Raw genomic sequence first — 21,511 nt, forward strand, 5'->3', positions numbered from 1 at the left:
TTACGAATTAATCTCCATTAATTTTATTATTTCCGATTATAAGATAACGTATAGCTTTAAGGTTAGAGACGTGGCTAAATGTCGATTCGATCTTAGTCCTTATCCTACATTCATTGCCCTAAAATGCAATTATATTATAAACAAATTTTACAACTTACCGGTCAATGCGCAACAGCAGAGTTGACGATGCAACGGGTAGGTAAGAGTTGCTGAAATTATTTACTGTTTAAATAAAAAAAAATATATATCTAATTGATTTTTTAAGTAAAAAAAAAAAAAATAAAATAAAATAAAGTTATCTATTAATGTTTCGCATAGCGTAATTGTCCGAAAACGACCCGACGAAATAAATGCGGTTTCGAATCAATCGCTTATAGCTTAAGATATTCGTCGCGAAGGTTTCGTGGCCGATATCGTTCGAATTAATTGTCGATCAGTCTGCTTGTACCCTGATCGAAGCAGACCCGAATTGATCGCTTACAGCTTGAGATATCCACCACTTACATTGAGATATTCACGCGGCTGTAAAGAGAGAGCTATCACTTTAGGAGAAGAAAGAACGATCAAGGATGCTCTCTACATTGTATATGTATATCACGAATTTTTGAGCGATGGATACGTTGTATTTCAATTAACATGCATGCAATGATATTACGCTCTACACATATTTATTTAGCTAAATCGTACAAATTAAAATCACCGTTCGATTATTAATAATTGCTTTATGTAATGCTTCGAAAAATTATATTTACATAAATTTTTATTGCTATTCCTCAAGACCGTAAATAAAATAAAAATCCTGTAAATAAAGGAAGTATATGTACATGTAAAATTTGCATACAAAAAAAGGTATCCAAATAAAGCCCAACTGACATACATGTACGTAATATATTAAATGATCAGTTAAGTTTTCTTCGCACATATGCATTAAATACACATAAGAGATGCAACGCAGAGTTTCAATGACGCTAGAATAAATAAACGCACAATTATCAAATAACAAACCGATGCTGATTATACTAATTAAGTTGTCTGCCACTGGAATTGCAACCAAAGAATTATCCAGATTCTGAAAAACATGTATATGCTTTTTAATATTATACATTTAGATAACATTCATAAAATTAAGTTATCATGTTACTTTTTTCTTTAGTTATATTCTATAATGCAAATTTTTTCGTATATAATAACTAATTACATTAAAAACTTACTTCATAGTATTGTGGTTTGTATAGTTTATAATGATTGAGAAGAATCACCAAAAACTGTATACTTATATATATTTTTTGCCAGTTTGGTATGTAAGGATCGTATACAGGTCTAGATTTCACCTACGAAAAGATTATTTCAATTTAAATTCAAATTATTTAAATATTTATCAAGTGCATCAACACGTTATTCTACTAAACAATTTTGATTAATTTACCTTTATTTTAAATTCATCTAAACCTAAACGTGGTGTACCTGGAAACCAACTAGGACCTTTCCAAAAAGTAGCACATTTATCGGTCCATGTATTCACACTTATACTTCTCTTGATTAAATTTTTTAAGTAAAATATCTAAAAATTAATATTAAAAGAATAATTTATCTTTTAATTTTAGCTCTTTTAAAAGTTCTCTATATAATTAATTGCACACTTTACCTGCAAATAAAACGCATTAAATGATTCGACATTAATAACCAGTCCATAAACAATTTCTTCTTTTTGTTCTTCATCTTGAAATGTACCAAATAGTCGGTCCCATATTATAAGTACACCGCCATAATTTTTATCTAAGCAATAAAGATTGCAGCCTGCAAAAATAAAAGTTTATATGTAATTAATACAAGTCGTGAAAAAAAGTACAATATATTTAATTTACCATGATGAACACGATGATGTTTAGGCGTATTAAAAATCAATTCGAATAATCCAAGATTACCAATGACTGTTGTATGTATCCACAATTGATATATTAAGTTAAACTGATTATGGACCATAAAATGTGATGGAGGTATAAAAAAGGCAAGAGGCAAGTAAATTATCTATAAAAGATTATTAAAATTGAAATATTTAAATTAAAACGGTACACACACACAATATAAAATGCACTATAAAGTTTTATTTTAATTTTAGATTTTTAAATTTTAGTTTCAAAACACTTTTAACTTTTAATTTACGTTAATCGATTTTAAGAAATATAATACTAACTATCAAAATTTTGTATTAATGTATATATTTTTTTAATTATTATAATTTTTGTACGTGTATCTAATATAAAATTTTAATAGATTGTTACTTACGGAGTTGCACCAATGTTGTAGAATGGACTGTCGCAGACCAACCGCGAGATTAAACTCCTCACTACTATGATGTACTTGATGATAAGCCCATAAAAAGTGAACTTCTGCAAGCAGTCAATTAACATCTTAAATTAAAGGAGAAGAGAGAGCGATGGGTGTTAAATGCTGAGAAATCTTAAATAGAAATTTAACCATGGTTACTGCGATGAGCCCAATAATAACAAAAATCCACAGCAATGAAAGTAATATACCATGTCCATAATGAATTCCAGGGTAAAGTGTATCTTTTGCCAAAATTTTCATAAATGGTAATGTATAAAAGATATTCAGCACCGCGAGAAAAAATTCTGTAAAATCAACAACGTTTTATTTAAATAAATTAATTAAAAAAAATACAAATTATATATATATATTTCTCATATATAAATTTTATATTTTTATTATTTCAATCTTTGAATTTAAAGTTTCTTTTTCTTGTACAACTCTATGTATAAGCTGTAGTTTATAAACTTACCTGACAAATTCATCAAGTATCCAGTGTGATAACGATGTTACTTGGTCGTTTAGACGGAATTTCTTTTCTCTCAGTAATAATTGTTCCAAGATCAGCAACAAAAAAAACGGAATCCATACCTATAAATATAAGATTGTGTATGCAGAAAGTTAAACTTTGCGTATGATTTCGTATGTATTAGTAATACATTCGAATGAGGTCTCGACAAAAATAGCGCACACATATGACTTGTTAACGATTCATGTAGCTTGCCACGTTTGTAACAAGAAGTCCAGCTGCGCATTCAAATTACTGGACTCACTCGATGCATTTGACATCGTTTATGCTACTTTAGCATAAATCTTATCACGTATCAAGCACTAAGTAAATTTTTCAAACCAGTTTTATTAAGTACAATTAATGTCACACACTAATGGACTAAAACATTTTTTATTTTGTTAAGTAATTTTATTATTACAATTAATTAATTATATTATTAATTAATCGTCTATCGCGTGTATTGTTTAAATTACGACATTATACATCACGCAAAAAATAGCATGTAATTTAATCCGATAAAAAATTATGTTGAGCTTCGGAAAGATTTTATTTTATTAGTTCTTGTATTAAGAACATTACCTGTTGTTGATAGTCCGGCACCTCGTGTGGAAACTCGAAAGTTGTCTCCTTTGGACTGACCAAATACCAAAGTTTTCCAAGGTATTTTAAAAAATAATCGACAATTTTTACAAACAAATCCAATATTACGTTCATCATAGAATTCAGTAAATACGCATGAATTATTAAATCACAAGAATATTCTATTAATTTTTCAGAAACTTTAGGTGTTTGAGCAAACCTCTCGGACGCTATACGACATTGGTTTAATCGCTTGCTCCGCGCGTATGTGTTTATATAAGTTCGAGCTAAACCAACGCACGTGACAGATCAATTATCTTGGAGGCGCTATACGTGCAAACCGGCGAATTCAAAGTTATTCGTTAATGTATAGTGATTATGATAACATACCACACGCGTCCGAGATTACATTAATATTTAATTCAACAAAATCAAACCGCCGACGTAAAATGCGCACCTAGTAGAAAAAAAACCGAATGATGACACTTTTAACAATAATTTCACAGAATATTTACATTAATAATTCATTGTAAAATTTAAATAAGAATTTCTTGAATTTTGTCAAGATATACATATATAAAAAAAAATTTTTTATAAAAATTTTGACAAAAGAAAAAGAATTTTATACATAAATAAAAAAAATAACAGTAAAGAGAATTCATTAATCAAGCAGAATTATAAATTTGTTAAGAAGTTTACTCTCTTGAAAAGTTTTCCTAATTAATAAAGCAGCATGATTTCTTCGAAGTGACACAATAACTGGAAATTAATTACCACGTATTGATAACACATGTACGTGCGCACTTATATTAGACATCGTTATATTGTAGATAACACTAGTTTAAAGACGAGAAATCTTTACGAAATGCACAGTAGTATCGAGGAGTCGTTTCGATATACCCATGTTCGTAACAATTTTCACAGAGCACACTTTTCGCTAAATTTACAATATAGAAATACGCAACACAGAAGAGAACTACATGCATGTTAAATGTTCATGTAACAACTGCATAATCAACGCGTTCCCCCTCCATTCAGCAGTAGTAATCAGTGATAAGAAACTTTACGGAATGTCCGTTTTCAAGCATGCTCCAATGACACGAGTTGTTGTCTCGCTTACGGATGATGAATTTAATAAATCATGGAACCTAAAATATAAATCCTATAGTACATACAAATTATAAATAATATATAATATAATATTTATATAACATTTTTTTATATTCTAAAATACATTGCAGTAAATCTTTACTGTTATCTTTTGAATTAATATGAAAAATAATTTATTCCCGACGTATAAAAAAAAATAAAAAAGAAAAAAAAGAAACAAAGTAAGCGGCATAAAAATCATACCTTTTCAAATGTCTTTGAGTATCTTTATAGCTTGATGACTTACAGGTGTTCGCTTGGTAATACACATAACTACCATTTGCTCTGTACACGACGCCTTACGGACGTACCATAGCGAACAACCCGTCGTTGGCTCGACTCGAATCTTGAGGTGTCGCTTTCTGATGATCTATTTTTAACGAAAGGCGTCCCAAGCCAGTCGGCAAGCGGTCGCGGTATAGACAACGGTTTGGGCGCTATTATAAAGCACCAGGGTGTGCCGGCCGTGTTTGTAATTCATCGCATATAACTGCGGACCCCTTGCTGATTGGGCTCAACGATTACGAACGGATCTTCATGGCGAAGAGAAGGGCACGCAAGTGACGCAAGGTGGATTCTCTCGGTAGTATCGGCGTAGACCTGTCTGTAGAGAAGCCATCGAGAGAGACCTTCGCCACCGCGGTAGTGACACTTCTCTCCGCCAGCCCGGTCGGTCCGTTTCGGAAGATATATACTTATTCACGTATGTAGGCGATTGATATTTAGGTGCAAAACCGGTGTCGCGACCCGGACCATCTTTCTTTCGAAAGAGTTCCCTTGCATGCTACTGGAGTTGCGAGATATCCGGTGGAGAACCATGACGATTCCGCAGTTTGCTCGATATAAAAATAAGTACCATTTCTCTCTTTCTCGCTCCCCGTTACTCCCTTTTTCTCATCTCCGTCCCGTCAATGAACCGGCTCGTTGACTTCTGAATGTTGCAACGACGGTGGCAGCAGTAGCAGCGGCAGAGACTTCTTCTGGTACCGCTGCCTCTGCTACCTTGAACGGCTGGTGTGTGCCAGGGAGCGTTTTGCAAGATGCGAGGTTTTCCTCTGGCGACGAGAGAGCCCTCGTTGTCGAGCTTAGGTGGATTCTGACTACCTTCGGCTAAGTGTGCAGGCTGGGGTGTCGCGGCGTTACGTAAAGCTCGTGGGAAAAATAAATCTCGAGGAAAAGAAGAAAAACAAAGTGTAGGCGAAGAAGAGAGACGACCCACTTTTCTGTGTGCGTGCACGTCGCGATGAGGAGAGCATCGTTTGATAAGTAAATTCACTCTTCGCAATGACCCTGTCAACCTGGGAGAGAATGGGGTTGAGAGAGGGAGGGAGAGAGTGCGTTATCTAAGTCATGGTTTTTTCCCTCCTCCTTTCTCTTTCTTTTCCTTTTTCCCCGTTTTGTCAATTTTTTTTCCTTTTCTTTTTCCTTTTTTTTTTTTTTTTTTTTTCCTCTTTTTTTCTTATCGTTACTATTCGCGAGAGAAATTTCCCAAGAATGGTATCAGAAATGTCAGCTGTGTTTATCAATGTGGCTATTTTTCCGCGATGGATAACTTTATTAATCGTGATGTGTTCTCCAGCTGCGGTGACGGTACTAAAAGATCTTAGTGAAATCATATTGTGAAATGTTGGAAAAATGAGACAAAGAGAGAAGAAAATTTTTAATTTATCTGTAAAAAAAAAAAAAAAGATATATTCCTCGCAATTATTATTTTTTAATATATTTTCTTTGAAACTCATGTGTTCTCTCCAATTGATCTTTCAACTAAATAATCGCCAATTGTTATTCAAATTAAGTCGACGATCAAAACTTTAACCGTTAAAAAACTTTCTCGAAATTTCAATTCACCAAGTGCTGCGAGCAGCGTGACCGACTTCGAGGAAACTCTCAAACTTGCACCAAACAATCTATTTAAAGAAAGTATCGATTGCGTTGTAAGAATTGAACCTCGCCATATTGCTTCTTTTTAACACGAATTCAAAGAACAAAACACTTAACAATGTACTAATATAATTATTCAATTTCGTCAAGTAAATATTCTAAATTAAAATGTACATGTACCAGGAAGTCAATTCCGTTGATTGCCTATCAAACGTAATCATACGATCGTATATTGACGAATAATTTGCATTCGGGGTAAGGAATCGAGTTGATAACTTGTCGATTTAAAAGAACGTTAATAGCACTGTTAAGTATTATTTCAGAATTTTTCGACATAATAATGGGATGCGCGCCGATCAGTGAGGGCGACTGCTTTCAAACTGTTACTGCGTATTACGTTACAACAGATAAATTTAGCGTTTCTTTTACACAGAGCTCGTTGTACCACTGCCAATACCGCGACGCGGAATTAATTGGCTGCTTGGAAGGTAACCAATTTTCGTAGTCAAAAAAGCTTCACTGTGAGCTCTACGGCACGCCGGCCCGGGCACGAACAAATCCTCTTCTTTCTTTCTTTCTTTTTATTTTTTTTCCCCTCTCTCGGATATCTCATGTAATTCAGATATCACAACATCAAAGATCTAAGATCGGATACGCGCGACGCTTTTGCACCGAGCGTATTTATGTTAAGTATATTTCCGTAGCTCGCAGCAAAGCAAATTGACGTGCAATATATAAATATTCGCAAATTTCAGGTCGAGAGTTAGAGATGTGCGATCAAGTTAGAGAAAAAAACCTTCTCTTGCACGTATTCTGTTAAATTTTTTTTGTTTCATACAATCGTGGAATCTTATAGAGTTTGCGCAAATGGAAGATTTGCATCGCGTTGCGAACGTTTCAAATGTCCACAGACACGTTAACGCCAAGCGCAACGTTTTGGGCAACACTTCGTATGGGCTCACGTGCACTAAGGATGCGGAATACAAGTGCAGTCTGAAATACAGCGGGTCTTTACAGGAGAAAAATTACCTGCAACGTAGCGTATCGGCAGACAATGTTGTAATCCGTTCGCGTGGTTACAAGCCATCCGACAGACACGATCCGGTTAAAAGAAACTTCCTCGAGAACCTCACATCGAGAATATTGCACTTCGGTATGGTGAGTGAAACCATTGGCACATAGTTGCTTTTAATCTGTAAAATTTCAAGGAATAAGTTACACAGAACTAAATTTTTTTTTTAAATACATTTTAGTATTATAGTTTTGATAGATTAAATTTGCACAATTATTTTTTTAATTACAGGAAGGGGATACTACTACTCCAATTAATTTGCAAAAGTTATTAACTCCAGCATCAGACTCTCAAGAACCATTACAATCGAAAAATAGTACGTATTTTTATTAATATAATTAACAACAAAAATATAATTTTTATGAAATGCTTAAAAAAAATTTTCTTTAAATAGTCAATTTATTTAATTAAATAAAATTTAATTTCAAATGTAAATTAATGCAATGAAATTAACATAATGTTAATAACATTTTCAGAAAAAATGTATGCGTCTTCATACTTTTATGCCCCGACACATCCTACCGTTGAGGATCAAGTTGAACTTGCACGCCGAATTTCGCATTCGCTTAGCGATGTGAAAAATGTAAAAAGCAAAGGACAGTCCATGTATGTGAATAGAAAAAAACGATCTGTTAAATGGATCCATGATGGGAATGGTATGCATTACAATTTTTTTTTAATAAAGAACCCTTATTTGTACAGTTACATTCCCGTAAAAATCTGTCATGTTCTTCTTTACAAAATTTTATTTTGCTATTTTTTAATTATTTTGTATAGTATGCAAAAATATAATGAATAATATTTCACAGGTGTCGAAGACGAAGAGGAATCAATCACGACGATTCATAAGGTAAAGCATCCAAAGCGCGCATTGTTAAATTTTTAGCATTTATATACTGTATGATAAAATTTTATTTAACAGGAAAAGTTACCTCTTAAATGCGTAATGAATCCATGTGGAAAAGTATTAGACATTCATGGCATTCAGGCGTTAGGTGAAGAGGTCAATATTGCACCGATTCCAAAAAATCCTGAGAAGCTTTTCGATATCGTGCGCGATTTGAATAACCAAAAAGGACGCGGTGAGTACTGCACATTTTAAATGATGGAAACACCACACGACGCTTAAAATCTGCAAAAATATTTTATAAATATAGCAATATGATAAAATATAAAAAAGGTGTATGTATAACGTTGTCAAAATAATTCACAGGTGCTGAAATATTTGCGAAACGTAGGAAAAGGTCAGAAAAGTGGGTGGTGGACCAAGAACAGCCGCAGACACCTAACACGCCTATCACACCCAAGACCCCAACATATCCAGAAAAATTAGTAAGCAGCAAAATTTTTTATGTGTTGAGCTTCGCATTTTATTTTATTTTTAAAGAATTAGTCCTCAATTTATAAAATAAATTTAATTTCTTACAACAGTGTTTCTACCAAAAATAAATAAAAAGAATAATTAATTTCTTTTTTTCAATTTTAAGAGAACTTTGTTCTTCGTGAACTAAAAATAATTTTACATTGTAAAAACCAAATAAAAAAAAAAAAATTACGCTTTCAGGAAATTAACGGTAATTCGAAGTTTACAACTCCTATGTCGTTAACACCTCACACGCCGATTTCAAGCTGTGACAAACCATTTTACAATCCTTTTACGGTGGATATTTCACTCGATGCTGCAAATATTCCGGTAACAGGTGTGTATAACATAAAAAGTATTCAATGATGAACAGAATAATAATCTCAAATCCAAGGTGATCTCACTTGGCAAATTTAGATTGGCCTGTTGTCAAACGGCTAAGCTTGTTTTCTCTATTCTCTACGATATTTTAAAGTTATGATCATGTTATTTACAACGATTGATCAATAGAGAGATTAAGTGCATTTCAAGGCAAACGTCTAATCTGACGATAAAATGACACATTAAAACATTTACGTTGCCAAGCATATAAATATAAAACATCTAAAAGATACATTTAAAAAAAAAAAAAAAAAAAAAAAAGTTTAATCTTTAGTTATCGACATTGTAAAATACATCATTTTCACATAAGAAACCTTGTTCTCAAAAAGTATTTCATCTTTCACATTAAATTCGATCTTTCATATTTATTATAAACCAGTTCAATTGTAATTAAATTATAATTAAATATTATTTTTATTACAAAATTATATTCCGATAAACTTTTATTATTTTTAAGTTTCACAAAAACCTTTATATTGAACATATATAATTTTTTTTATTCCCTCGAAGAGGCATTTTATGCTAAATTTTTTAACAAAAGCTTTTTCCTAGCAGCTACTCTGCTGTATTAATTTCGACTTACGAGTTGCAGACAGGCACTGCAATGCTAATCGATGCGGCCATTCTAGCGAGATCAAAAAGATTTATTTACGGGAAATTGCGGTGGGCACCGATTCCGATTTCCCTTCGGATCATTCTCGACGATCGCCCGTCGTCGAAAAGTCGCGTCGTACCGTTTACGAATCTACTAACAATCGTCATACTAACATGGCCAATAAGCACGCAATCGCAAGTAGCAATAATAGATACATTAACAACAACTATCAATCGCCGAGGAAACCTGACGTTTGCAATGTGCGAGACTACAACCACAAAGACACGAGGATTCAGCGTTACGACAACAACAAGTGCAACGATTACGTGATTGCCAGCAAAATTGGGAATAAACAGCAGAGCGTGAAGCAAATTCAGGATGACAATGAGAAAAACGGATACACTCCTGTGCCAGTGAAGCAGCTGATACAAGAATTTGAAAAAACATGCAGACCAGTTCTGCAATATAAACAGATCAGTCCAAAGATCATTCCAATCGTACAGCAGTGCCCGTTGGATAATGGCATAGCACGTTTCTTTGAGACGAAAAATCCTATCAAGTACAAGAACGAGGAGGAGAGATATGCACGGTGAGAACGATGGATTCTTCGACTTTAATTAATCACAATTAAGTGCAACAAGCCTTTCCGCGTTTTATTTCAATCTATTTCCGAGCACGGTCACCTATTTCTTTAAGTTAACAGAATTATTAAAATTCTTCTTTGATGATTCACGTATTGGAGGAAGTGTATCTGTTGAGAATTTATTATAGTTTTTATATTATACTCGCGCTACGTACTTTTTTTTTTTTTTTTTTTTTTTAACTGCACATCTTAAACTATCATTTTAATTGCAAATGTGACGGATGCTAGGATGTCATTTATAACGTTGCCATTCATATAATGCGTAATTCAACCAAGTCCGAAGTTTAATGTTTATCTTTCATTAATACGTACATAATTTTTTTCTTTACGTCAATTGAATTTCATAATCGTAGCGTATTCCTCTTTAGAACGAAAGTTCTAGCGAAATCGTTTCGTGAATCTGTTTTAATTAATTATACAGACAGCGCGGGAGCTACGAAGAATCTGCGAAACTGCAGTCCCAACGTAACAGCCGATTATACGACACGTGTGGAAGCTACGAAAGGAAATTGCAGTCAAAGTGTAACGGCCAGTTATGCGGTGCACACGAAAGCGAATACGAAGTGCCCGCGAAGGTGCTACCTCGATGCAATGGATACGTGTCCACTGACGAAAGCGAATACACGACGGACGACACCAATTCCGAATATTATCCGAACGAGGAGGGATCTATAGACCGTGGCAATTCCGCACCGTCCGCTCTGCTGAACTGCTGCGACAGCAGCGAATACTCGATTGCATTCGAAGACGAGTACCTGACTAATCAACGTCATTCGGCTACTTCACAGGAATTAGAAGCCCTTTGCGACGCGGACAAGAGATTCATTAATACCGAAAGCGAAATACTTCCCGAAGCAAAGTCGCTGATGCTCTCGATAGTCGCCTCGCAAGAGAACATACTCGAGACCAAGAAACATTTGCGTAATACGCCGGTTTTGGATAATCTTTTACCTGGCACCTCTACACCAGAATGCAAACCCGCTGACGTTAATCCGGACCTAGGCAAGTTAATATGCATGCGCTTTTGTAGATTATAATATTAATGCTTTTGCATACTAAATGTAGAAATTGTTGCAAGCCCACTAGCCCTCGATCCTTATCTAGATGTAAGATAATTTATTACGAGATATGAAGGATCAGATATCTTAATTGGATGTCTTTATATTTGAGGACTTATGTCTAATATATTAATTTTCAGGGAGTAAACTGTACGAAAATGACAATTATGCCGGACCGAAGGTGGCCAGTCTTCACAATTTGACAAATTATAATACAGCACCACGTGGATGGAATCAGTCATTCACATTCTATCGCCCGATTAAATTCGAGAAGCCGCAAGAAATCATGTACTCTGACTTTTAAGCATACCGCAATAAAGAAATTTTATAATTACAACTCTTTTGCACGCTGGTAAATATTAAAAATTAATTTTTGTTATAAGATTTTTTTCTATTCTCAATATTAAAATTTGGCTATTTTCTATTCTTTCTATTTTTATGGAAATAACGCAAGAAAAAATATTTATATACACGAAAGTAAATTAGCTTGTATAATTAGTGAATAAATTAATTAAATTAATATTTTGGAAATATTTCAATTAAATAAAACTGTACTAAATCAAACATAACTTTGTTTCTAGGTACTGAAAGATCAATTGTAAATCTAATTCTTCCGAGACTTTAATGAGGTAATACGCTTCCCGCATTGCGCTCACTTTCACTGCAGCATCCATGGTTTAAACCAACGGCTTACCGATTACTCAGATATCTTTAGCAGAAATAAATATATCGCGATATAATTGCGCTATATGCGTGACATGATGTTTCAAGTTTTTGCTTTGATGTACTTCTATCTCTTTTGTCCCTCATCAAAAATATTTAAATAGTTAACGTTGTTCAAGCTTTGACAGTGCTACACATTATTGCATTTTACATTATTATATATTATGCAAATAAATATGTTGTTTTCCTAATTTCTGTCGTAATTTAATTGTTTAACAAGATGTCATCTTAATATCGTCAAATCTAGATAAGCTATGTTTCTTATTTTTTTTTCTATTTAATTAAAATTAATTTTTCCACTTAGACAACGGTTATACTGGATTAACATTCAGAGTTTCCACAGACAAAAAAAATTATATTTTTATATATATATATATATATTTTTTTTTTAATTAAAAAATATATTAATAATCTTTTCTTTATGCTTGTGATATTGTACTATTTCTGCAATTGATCGCATATACGTTTGTCTTACTTTTTTTAAAAATTATTTTGTTTGGTTAGGTATATATCTCTTGAATAGAATAACTACTTACGTCACATACCGTGGACGCCCGTCGTTTTACATCGTCTTCTGCCTTTTATCTGCTGTATACAAGCTATCCATATGAGTGTATGTCATATGAGTGTATGACATGATCGAAAAGATGCCCCAACTGTGACCGAATGCACCGAGAGCCTTCTTCTTCTCCTCCTTCTTCTTCTTCTTTTTCTTATTAATGGCACTTATTCCTGTTCAGCTCAGGGACAATACAGCCAGTGTTAATCACGGAGAGCCAAATGCACAATGACCGTTTGAACTGTGGTCGTCTTTTCTTGACCAAACGAACGTTGTGTCACTTTTTTATGTTTATTTACACGACTTGCACTGTATCCAAATGATACGTGACCGTTTGCAATGTGAAGCAAGAGTTTCATTGGCTAATGCAATTTTCAAAAATTTTTTCGTATATTTTGCTTCAAATTGATCGGGATGGCGTAGATTAGTGTATACGCAGCTTTAATCTTGTAAAAAGATTTTTAATTCCACGCAGTCAATTCGAAATAAAAACGAGAACTACAAATGGGTGGTAAAACAGGAAGGTTTTACTTATATTTGGCATCCTTTTCAACGTCACTCGAGTCATGACGCTCGGCAACACTCGGCAAGCTGGCGATGGTTCGCGATCTTATGTGAGATACTATCATGTTTCATACGGTGTTTGATTGATTTATTATTTATATTATTAGCCTTCAAGTCTATCGGATTTTTTCTTCCCCCGTACGTAGTTCGCTTACGTTCTTATCATTTCACGGTATCGTGCGACGTTTGCTATAAATTTATCTCTACGGTTTCGTTAATTGCGCGAAATTTCCGCCAGTCGTACAGAAGTAGTGAATCATCGTGATGTTTTAGGTCGATTTTTATCGTCAACAGCTGAGCGGCCCATCAGATCTGAACAGCTGAGCGCCCGTCACTTTTTGTTCCGTTCAACGGTTCCAACGATGGCTAATAACGGTATGATATTTAAGGAGTTAAGATCTTAATTTTGTGCACGAAATTATGAGCTTAGGTTATGTTTAGTCCGATTATTCCAGACGAGGACAAGAGCGAGAGCTCCGTCGACATTAAAGTCGAAAATGAGAAGGATTCTGAGGAGCCTGATAAGATATTAATTATAGATCCCGATAGTGAAGTATGTTTTCTGGTTCATTTTTTTATTAAATAAAAATTAGCATGTTTTTTTTTATATTTTAAAATTGTTGCATACTGCTGCAAGTTATTACTGACAATATTACATCAATTATTTCAGGAATTAGACTTTAATCACGCGAGATTAACCAAACTCGAAAATTTGGAGCCATTGACACAAATACGAAGATTATGCTTTACATGGAACCTGATTAAGAAGATAGAAAATCTTGATACATTGACTACTTTGGTAGAACTGGAGTTAAGGGATAATCAAATTACAACTATAGAAAATCTGGACGCTCTTCAGAATTTAAAGTATTTTACTTTAAATCCATATAAGAAATGACAGGCAGTTAAATAATTTAAAATTATAATAATAATATGATTTTGGTTTTAGATTCTTGGACTTGTCATTCAATCGCATAAAAAAGATAGAGGGGCTGGACAATTTATTGAATTTGCAAAGATTATATATATCATCAAATAAAGTTTTAAAAATTGAGAACATCTCACATCTAGTAAATCTTACAACTTTAGAATTAGGCGATAATAAAATACGCGAAATTGAGAATTTAGAAGGTCTTGAAAAGTTGACGTATTTATATCTTGGTAAAAACAAAATTACAAAAATTCAGAATTTGGAGAGCTTAAAGGACCTTGAATTGTTAAGCTTACAAAGTAATCGGATTACGACGATTGAGAATATTGAAGAATTAAAGAAATTGAATGAATTATACTTATCTGAAAATGGTATTACATGCATAGAAGGCATAGAGAATTGTCTAGGATTAACAACATTGGATCTGGCTAATAACAAAATAAAAAAGATTCAAAATATGAGTCATCTGGAAAGTCTTGAAGAATTTTGGGTAAAAATTAATTTTTAATATTTCTATATCATGCAATTGCGTATTGTTTTTACAACTTGTATTATTTAACAGATGAATAATAATGAAATTGAAGATTGGAGCACATTAGAGAACTTAACAGCAAACAAAAAACTACAGACTGTGTATTTGGAGCAAAATCCTATAGCAAAGGATTCAAATTATAGGAGAAAAATCATCCTATTACTGCCGTGGCTTGAACAACTGGATGCAACGCTTTGTAAGCGAAAGTCTGGTCAACAGTGGAGAGAATAACAATAAGTAAAATATTAATGAGTATGTACAACTAAAAAATAACATAAATTGTTCATGGACAATCTATATCAGCGCTCGGAATTAGTAGCCCAGTTCGGCCGATTTCTGACCAAAGGCAGAGACGATCAGAAATCGGCCGAACTGGGCTACTAATTCCGAGCGCTGATCTATATGGTGGAATCCATTTACTGGTTGTATTTTTTTTTTTTTTTTTATATCCGATACGATCATTATGTAGAGGCTTGGTCATATAAAATTAATCATAGTACTTATATCGAAAATGTGCTTGATATTAGATTTACAAAGCTACTCAATGTTGAAATCCAGTAATTAATTTCTTAAAAATCTTTTTTTATATTGAAAAAGAAATACGAGAAATAATTAACCATTGTGTCACAATAATTTTGATTTTGAACAAGTTTTACAGTTGTTGATACATTTTCCTTTTTTTTTTTTTCTTATCGTATATTATTATATTACTCTATTATTATACCATAAGTTTCTATAAAAATCTATAATTACTTTAAGAAGCTAATAGATATTAATATTTCGAATATTCCAATTACTTTTAAGGTATATTTGTTTTTAAAATAATCAAAGAGAATATTTCTCGTTACGAAAGTATAATGTATATCTATATTTTATAATAGCAAGCGCAAGCAGCTTTTATAATTATCTTAGTTGATCCGTCTCGATAATTATTGCTATAATATGTAGTCATATATAAAATATTCTAATTTTATGTAAATAAATCATTAAATGTCTTAAACTCACTAATTGTAAGAGTTGATCGATCTCAAATTACTCTCTCAACTATCGCTTTTTTTTAATTTTATTCTTAGACGGCTTAGACCTTAGACCATATGCATATAGATATGTAAGATTTTACCATTGCTGCTATATTCGTCTTCGCGCGTCCAATCGCGCAACTGTGGGTAGCAATTGGTCGACATGGACGATCGCCATTTTTCCTCCACTCTCGACCGCAATCACGCCGGTCAAAAGCGTCCTCTAGCCTGTGACGTCACCGCGCCAGCGCTTTGCGTTCGGCCATTTTGTGTGAATGAGCGCTCTCCGCTTTCACGGAGTATTTGTGTGTTGCGGGATTTGCGGTCAGTGGCGGAGATAAAGACTCGGATGATTTAGTTTTCCGTGTTAGGGAGAGAGAGGCGGCACGCCGGATTACATGCGCTAGTATAAAAAGGGTGCGACCGAACGTGATCGCCCGCCAGCTCGCCGCGTTACACTCCCGTGCAAAACTGTGGAACAGGTACGATGGAGGATAAGGCGTCGCTCAAGGAACTCGACCAGTGGATAGAACAATTAAACGACTGCAAACAGCTGACAGAAAGCCAAGTGAAAACTCTCTGCGATAAGGTATATGATCGCCCACGCTCGTTAAAGTCGCGACACCGCCCCCCCACCGGCCGCGGTGCCCGTCGCCCCCCGCCGTCTTGGCGTTAATTATTCGTACATTTGACTGTCGTGTTCCAACGGGAATACCGTGCGTATGTATGTACATACGCACGCGCGCGTGTATGTATGTATGACGTATGTATGTACGTACGTATGTATATATATATATATATATATATGGATATATGATATGTATGCACACACATTATATATATATATATATATATGTATATATATATACATATATATATATACACACACACACATATGTATGCCGCTGTTGCTCCGCGTCACCATCCAACGCGAGGACCCGCCGTTAAATGTACCTTCGCTCCCTTCGCGACGTGGACCGTCGCGAAGATTCGTCGAACGCCTCCCCCTTCCTCCCTCTTCAAGTAACCTCGGGATTTTCCCTCATCATCGCGTTCTCGAGTAACGCAATCAGCTTCTCGCCCTTCGGTATTCGTTTTTACAATCATCTTTCGAGAGTGACCTTTCGGTTTCTCATCGATTTATCGTGCCGTTTTGAACCTGTTACTGTAATTTTGCAACAGGTGCAACGCTCCTTCTTCACGATCATTGTAATTTTATCGTAAAAGTGCATTGTCGTAATTTGCGGTCCTATAATTTGCCTAGGAGATAATCTTATCGCACAATAGTAATGGATGTACTTTACGGTATCTGCAATAGTATATATCACACTTTTGTTATCTTTTTAACGATAGGAGAACGATGAGGAAAATTATCATCGTGAATCATCCAGACGCTCATAGATTGCGACACCCTATCATTGTATTTAACATAGTAATAGTATGTTTTCAACATTGTTATTGTATTTAACATATGTAATAGTAATAATGCTTAAATCTTTCAGGCAAAAGAAATTTTAGCAAAGGAATCAAATGTACAAGAAGTAAAATGTCCTGTAACGGTATGTGGAGATGTACATGGGCAATTCCATGATTTAATGGAATTATTCAGAATAGGTGGCAAATCACCTGATACAAATTACCTTTTTATGGGCGACTACGTTGATCGTGGCTATTACTCAGTTGAGACCGTCACTTTACTCGTAGCTCTTAAGGTATAGTATAATATTTTATTAATTTATGTTATGGTTTTAATAGTAATTTTTTAATTAATGTATTTAATTGTTTAAAGAATATATAGTCGTTACTTTTTTCTTTAAACAGATAACAAGAAATATATATTTAGTTTATTTCTCTTCCCTTCTTCCCGTTTGTTTTGTATAATTAAAGGTGAGATATCGAGAAAGAATAACCATTTTGCGAGGTAACCACGAATCGAGGCAAATCACACAGGTGTATGGATTTTATGATGAATGTTTACGTAAATATGGCAATGCCAATGTATGGAAATTCTTTACGGATTTATTTGATTATCTACCGCTAACGGCTCTGGTCGATGGCCAAATATTTTGTTTGCATGGCGGTTTATCGCCATCGATCGACACTTTAGATCACATACGTGCTTTAGATCGTCTTCAGGAAGTGCCACATGAAGTTAGTATTTACATTTGTAATTTTTATACGGTTACAATAGAACTTAATTTATAATTTTAATTATCTTTTATTTAATACAGGGTCCTATGTGCGATCTACTTTGGTCAGATCCAGATGATAGAGGAGGATGGGGTATTTCACCCCGTGGGGCGGGATATACTTTTGGTCAAGACATTTCAGAAACGTTTAACCACTCTAACGGATTAACACTTGTATCACGAGCTCATCAGTTGGTTATGGAGGGTTATAATTGGTATGAATATTTTAACATTTATTTAGTTTTCTCGTTGTTCTTTACTTATTATTTCTTTTTTCGTATATGTAGCCTAATTTTATAAGAAATGTATAATATATAATTTATACAATAATATATTATTTATGATGTGGGTGTTTTTTAGGTGTCACGATCGTAATGTCGTGACTATATTCTCAGCACCTAATTATTGTTATCGTTGCGGAAATCAAGCTGCAATCATGGAACTGGATGATGCTTTGAAATATTCATTGTAAGTACAATTTTTAGTGTGTATGATATATGCAAAATTTTATTCTGTTAATCTATTATTAAATACGTTACTTGCATAATGAATTAATGTCTTGGATTCGTATTATGTTTTCGTTTTTGTACGTAATTATTCAGGGTGTTTTACCACGTACGGAAGTCTTTGGATCTAAGTAGATAATGAGAATATAAATATAAAATCTTATACCGATTTGCTTAATTCGCAATGATAACAAGGATATACAATTTTTTTTTTTTAATTATAGGCGACAACAAATAAAAGCGTTGAAAGCGCGTCGATAGTGACGTTCCCCGCGCTAAAAGTTAAAGCATGGCTCTAGCATTTCCGTTGCCTAGCAACCGATCGCTGATTAAGCGGTTGCAAAGGAATAGCGGCTGGCCGTCTTATCATAGCAACGGAAATGCTAGGGTCGTGCTATGGTTCTTACGTAGGAATCGCTTCTATCAATGTGCTCTCACTCACTAAAAGAAAAAAATCGTATTTTAGTTATCAATGCGAATTAAGCGAATCTATATAGGACTTTAATATTTATATTTTCAATTTTTATCTAGATCTGAAAGTTTTTCCATATGTGGTAGAACGCTGTACAATAAATTAAATTTTTTAATAAATATCCTTTTAATTTTTCTCGTTATAGCCTACAATTTGATCCAGCACCGAGACGCGGAGAACCACATGTTACCAGGCGAACGCCAGATTACTTCCTTTAAAGAACTAAACTTCAGGGTTAAGTGTCAAGGTAGGGGAATGGAAATGCGATCCTGACTTTGTAGTGACGCCGGACAAACTTATACTAGAACATCGCTAAATAAATGTGTGAGGTTTCGATAATGTCTTCACACATACCACATATAGCCTCGAGTATTATATCATGGCTCACTTTGTGGTGTCTCATTGAGAAATAGAATAGATTACACGCACGTTTTGTGCGTGCCTTACATGATACATGTAGACACAACATTACTTGTACACTAAAAAGGAAAATAATACAATAATGTACACGTATCGATTAAATTCACTTGTAGCATTGAGTTTTACAACTTTTATTATATCCGCTTGTATTTTTATTATTAAAAAAAAAATGATAATATGATAATGCACACATTTGCGCGCAATAGACGGAACGAAAAATATTAGTAAAATGGTATTGTTTTGTAATCTTGAATGAAGATACTAAACCTCGTCGAGAGAAATTGATATAAGTAAAGCAACACCGTGTGTATTTTAAACAATCGTAAATTCTAATCGAAATTAATTATCATACAAGATTCCAAGAAAATATACCAAAATGGTCATGTTATATTTAAGAGAGTGTCATGTTATTATTAGTGTGAATGGAGCACGAAATGTTCCACTTGAAGAAAATGCAAGGTGAGTTGATGCAACAGTAAATTGGCATGTATAAATTGTGCCATACAAAGAATTCAATAAATATAATTTTTAAGTAGAAGGTTATTAAAAGATTTAATACGGCATTACACATACGAATTCATCAGAATCATGATGAACAATTGTTTTGTTAGAATTACAATTACAGTATTTATTATTTTTAAGTAAATATAAAGTAGACACTTTTATTTAAATAGCATAAAAATTCTAAAAAACCGAATGTAAATCTTGTTCTTGTTGACGTAGCTTTCTATTAATCCATAATATTATTTTTGCAAAATAACATGTGTTTGTATAATAAAAAGAAAATCGATGAGAATAATATCTACATCCGTATCTTAAATGTTTTAATTTTTGTTTTTGGCATAATGCTTATATTTTACTGTATATAAAATTTAGTTGATTTTATTTCAATTAATTTTTCTATTCGTTATATTTTTTTTTTTTTTTTACATCATACATTTTTCTTATAATCATAGATTATAATATAAAACTGAATTATACTAGTTAATAGCTAATGATTTTAAAAATTACGACACTTTTGCATCAATTCTATCTGCCTTCTAGAGTGAAACACATACTTTGTATCGAGTGAATCTGTACACTCATTAATAATTAAATTAAAAGAAAAAAAGAACATTGATTGCTTGTAAACCTATCATTGACGATCTTTTTACTAATTAATAGATATAAAATAATAATGCTTCTGGTAAATAAACATGTGTAATGCAAGCCAAAGCAACCCATTGTCAAATTTTATATTCGTTAAACGCAGGAGCAATTTGTGTATAATGAGCAGCTAGAAGGAAAAAACACATGGGAACGTATTTATAAGGATAACATTGCAATTCGAATATGATACATAACGAAGCAATTTACAATAGCGACGACGAAGACCGACAAGGTGAACATGAGATATGTTAGATGTACATTATAGCAATTGACTAAGACTGTAAATCCATACACAGCACAGGATGCAGCGTGGAGTTAACGCGAGCCTTCTGCACAATGCAGGCTGAGCATTTTTTTTCTTCTTTTTTTCCGTTTTCTATTAAGTATGCGTATATACATAATATTCTCTAGACTACATTAATAAGAATAAATTTTCCTATAGAACAAAGATGCACTTGTAGTATTATATATAATGCGACGGAATTTAAAGGTATGACGAATGAATAATAGGCACCAACAATTATTATAGTTAATTTTGTATTTGCTCTATTTATTACCCTATCATTGCATACCAATTTTCATGACGGATGAAATTAATATAAAATATTAAAACACTATCAAAGTAAGTGTTTTGGTAAAAACATACATACCCGAGTAGTACCTTAATACCTGTACGAATAATATCATATATCGACTTCATATTGGCGTGAAAAACAGGAAAGCTATTATACACGGTGTTCATTTTAACAGAAACAAATACTTTAAAAATAAATAAATTTTACATAAAAACTAATTACAAAAAGGTTATTTAATTTTAAACATTTTATGAAAACATTTATTGGATGCTGTATCTAAAATTAAAAAATTAATTATTTTTTAAATACAAT

The 21,511-nt window shown here is 33.4% G+C and overlaps 4 protein-coding genes across 6 annotated transcripts; 3 read left to right on the forward strand and 1 right to left on the reverse strand.

The window, feature by feature from the left end:
• Positions 1 to 440: 440 nt before the first annotated feature.
• On the reverse strand, positions 441 to 5,300 carry LOC139113299 (alkylglycerol monooxygenase). The gene is made up of 11 exons (XM_070674345.1): positions 4,772 to 5,300; positions 4,193 to 4,566; positions 3,419 to 3,875; positions 2,801 to 2,919; positions 2,479 to 2,633; positions 2,287 to 2,390; positions 1,866 to 2,028; positions 1,646 to 1,797; positions 1,427 to 1,561; positions 1,212 to 1,331; positions 441 to 1,069 (listed from the first exon to the last, which is right to left on the reverse strand). The coding sequence occupies exons 3-11, from the start codon at positions 3,554 to 3,556 to the stop codon at positions 767 to 769; spliced, it is 1,389 nt and encodes a 462-aa protein (XP_070530446.1). The 5' UTR covers positions 3,557 to 3,875; positions 4,193 to 4,566; positions 4,772 to 5,300; the 3' UTR covers positions 441 to 766.
• A 390-nt stretch (positions 5,301 to 5,690) lies between these two features.
• Positions 5,691 to 12,510, forward strand: LOC139113304 (uncharacterized). Its single transcript, XM_070674356.1, has 12 exons — positions 5,691 to 5,833; positions 7,360 to 7,606; positions 7,752 to 7,836; positions 7,997 to 8,176; positions 8,330 to 8,370; positions 8,443 to 8,602; positions 8,734 to 8,852; positions 9,085 to 9,220; positions 9,857 to 10,448; positions 10,924 to 11,508; positions 11,705 to 11,912; positions 12,142 to 12,510. The coding sequence occupies exons 1-11, from the start codon at positions 5,811 to 5,813 to the stop codon at positions 11,862 to 11,864; spliced, it is 2,328 nt and encodes a 775-aa protein (XP_070530457.1). The 5' UTR covers positions 5,691 to 5,810; the 3' UTR covers positions 11,865 to 11,912; positions 12,142 to 12,510.
• Positions 12,511 to 13,376: 866 nt separating this feature from the next.
• Positions 13,377 to 15,873, forward strand: LOC139113301 (protein phosphatase 1 regulatory subunit 7). Of its 3 annotated transcripts, none has more exons than XM_070674353.1 (6): positions 13,377 to 13,456; positions 13,680 to 13,781; positions 13,862 to 13,959; positions 14,077 to 14,273; positions 14,356 to 14,827; positions 14,900 to 15,873. In XM_070674353.1, the coding sequence occupies exons 2-6, from the start codon at positions 13,769 to 13,771 to the stop codon at positions 15,098 to 15,100; spliced, it is 981 nt and encodes a 326-aa protein (XP_070530454.1). In that variant the 5' UTR covers positions 13,377 to 13,456; positions 13,680 to 13,768; the 3' UTR covers positions 15,101 to 15,873. The 3 variants fall into 3 exon arrangements, with proteins under 3 accessions (XP_070530454.1, XP_070530452.1, XP_070530453.1); XM_070674351.1 differs by having other exon boundaries at positions 13,423 to 13,544; XM_070674352.1 differs by having other exon boundaries at positions 13,446 to 13,578.
• A 267-nt stretch (positions 15,874 to 16,140) lies between these two features.
• Mts (protein phosphatase 2 catalytic subunit mts) lies at positions 16,141 to 21,269 on the forward strand. The gene is made up of 6 exons (XM_070674355.1): positions 16,141 to 16,477; positions 17,391 to 17,600; positions 17,776 to 18,039; positions 18,120 to 18,292; positions 18,438 to 18,545; positions 19,201 to 21,269. The coding sequence occupies exons 1-6, from the start codon at positions 16,376 to 16,378 to the stop codon at positions 19,271 to 19,273; spliced, it is 930 nt and encodes a 309-aa protein (XP_070530456.1). The 5' UTR covers positions 16,141 to 16,375; the 3' UTR covers positions 19,274 to 21,269.
• Positions 21,270 to 21,511: the final 242 nt, after the last annotated feature.

The sequence above is a fragment of the Cardiocondyla obscurior genome, linkage group LG02 (genome assembly GCF_019399895.1).
Source record: "Cardiocondyla obscurior isolate alpha-2009 linkage group LG02, Cobs3.1, whole genome shotgun sequence".
NCBI lineage: Eukaryota > Metazoa > Arthropoda > Insecta > Hymenoptera > Formicidae > Cardiocondyla > Cardiocondyla obscurior.

Bases quoted from the DNA above. Each gene is read 5' to 3' on its own strand.
- LOC139113301 (XM_070674353.1), top strand. The intron at 13,960-14,076 runs GTATGTTTTCTG...CAATTATTTCAG, and splicing joins TTATAGATCCCGATAGTGAA to GAATTAGACTTTAATCACGC. The intron at 14,274-14,355 runs GTATTTTACTTT...TTTTGGTTTTAG, and splicing joins GACGCTCTTCAGAATTTAAA to ATTCTTGGACTTGTCATTCA.
- LOC139113304 (XM_070674356.1), top strand. From the start codon at position 5,811: ATGAGGAGAGCATCGTTTGATAA. The intron at 8,603-8,733 runs GTGAGTACTGCA...AATAATTCACAG, and splicing joins GAATAACCAAAAAGGACGCG to GTGCTGAAATATTTGCGAAA. The intron at 8,853-9,084 runs GTAAGCAGCAAA...TTACGCTTTCAG, and splicing joins CAACATATCCAGAAAAATTA to GAAATTAACGGTAATTCGAA.
- Mts (XM_070674355.1), top strand. From the start codon at position 16,376: ATGGAGGATAAGGCGTCGCTCAAGGAACTCGACCAGTGGATAGAACAA. The intron at 16,478-17,390 runs GTATATGATCGC...TAAATCTTTCAG, and splicing joins TGAAAACTCTCTGCGATAAG to GCAAAAGAAATTTTAGCAAA. The intron at 17,601-17,775 runs GTATAGTATAAT...GTATAATTAAAG, and splicing joins CTTTACTCGTAGCTCTTAAG to GTGAGATATCGAGAAAGAAT.
- LOC139113299 (XM_070674345.1), bottom strand. From the start codon at position 3,556: ATGATGAACGTAATATTGGATTTGTTTGTAAAAATTGTCGATTATTTT. The intron at 1,798-1,865 runs GTAAATTAAATA...TTATTTTTGCAG, and splicing joins ACATCATCGTGTTCATCATG to GCTGCAATCTTTATTGCTTA. The intron at 1,332-1,426 runs GTAAATTAATCA...ATCTTTTCGTAG, and splicing joins TAGATGAATTTAAAATAAAG to GTGAAATCTAGACCTGTATA.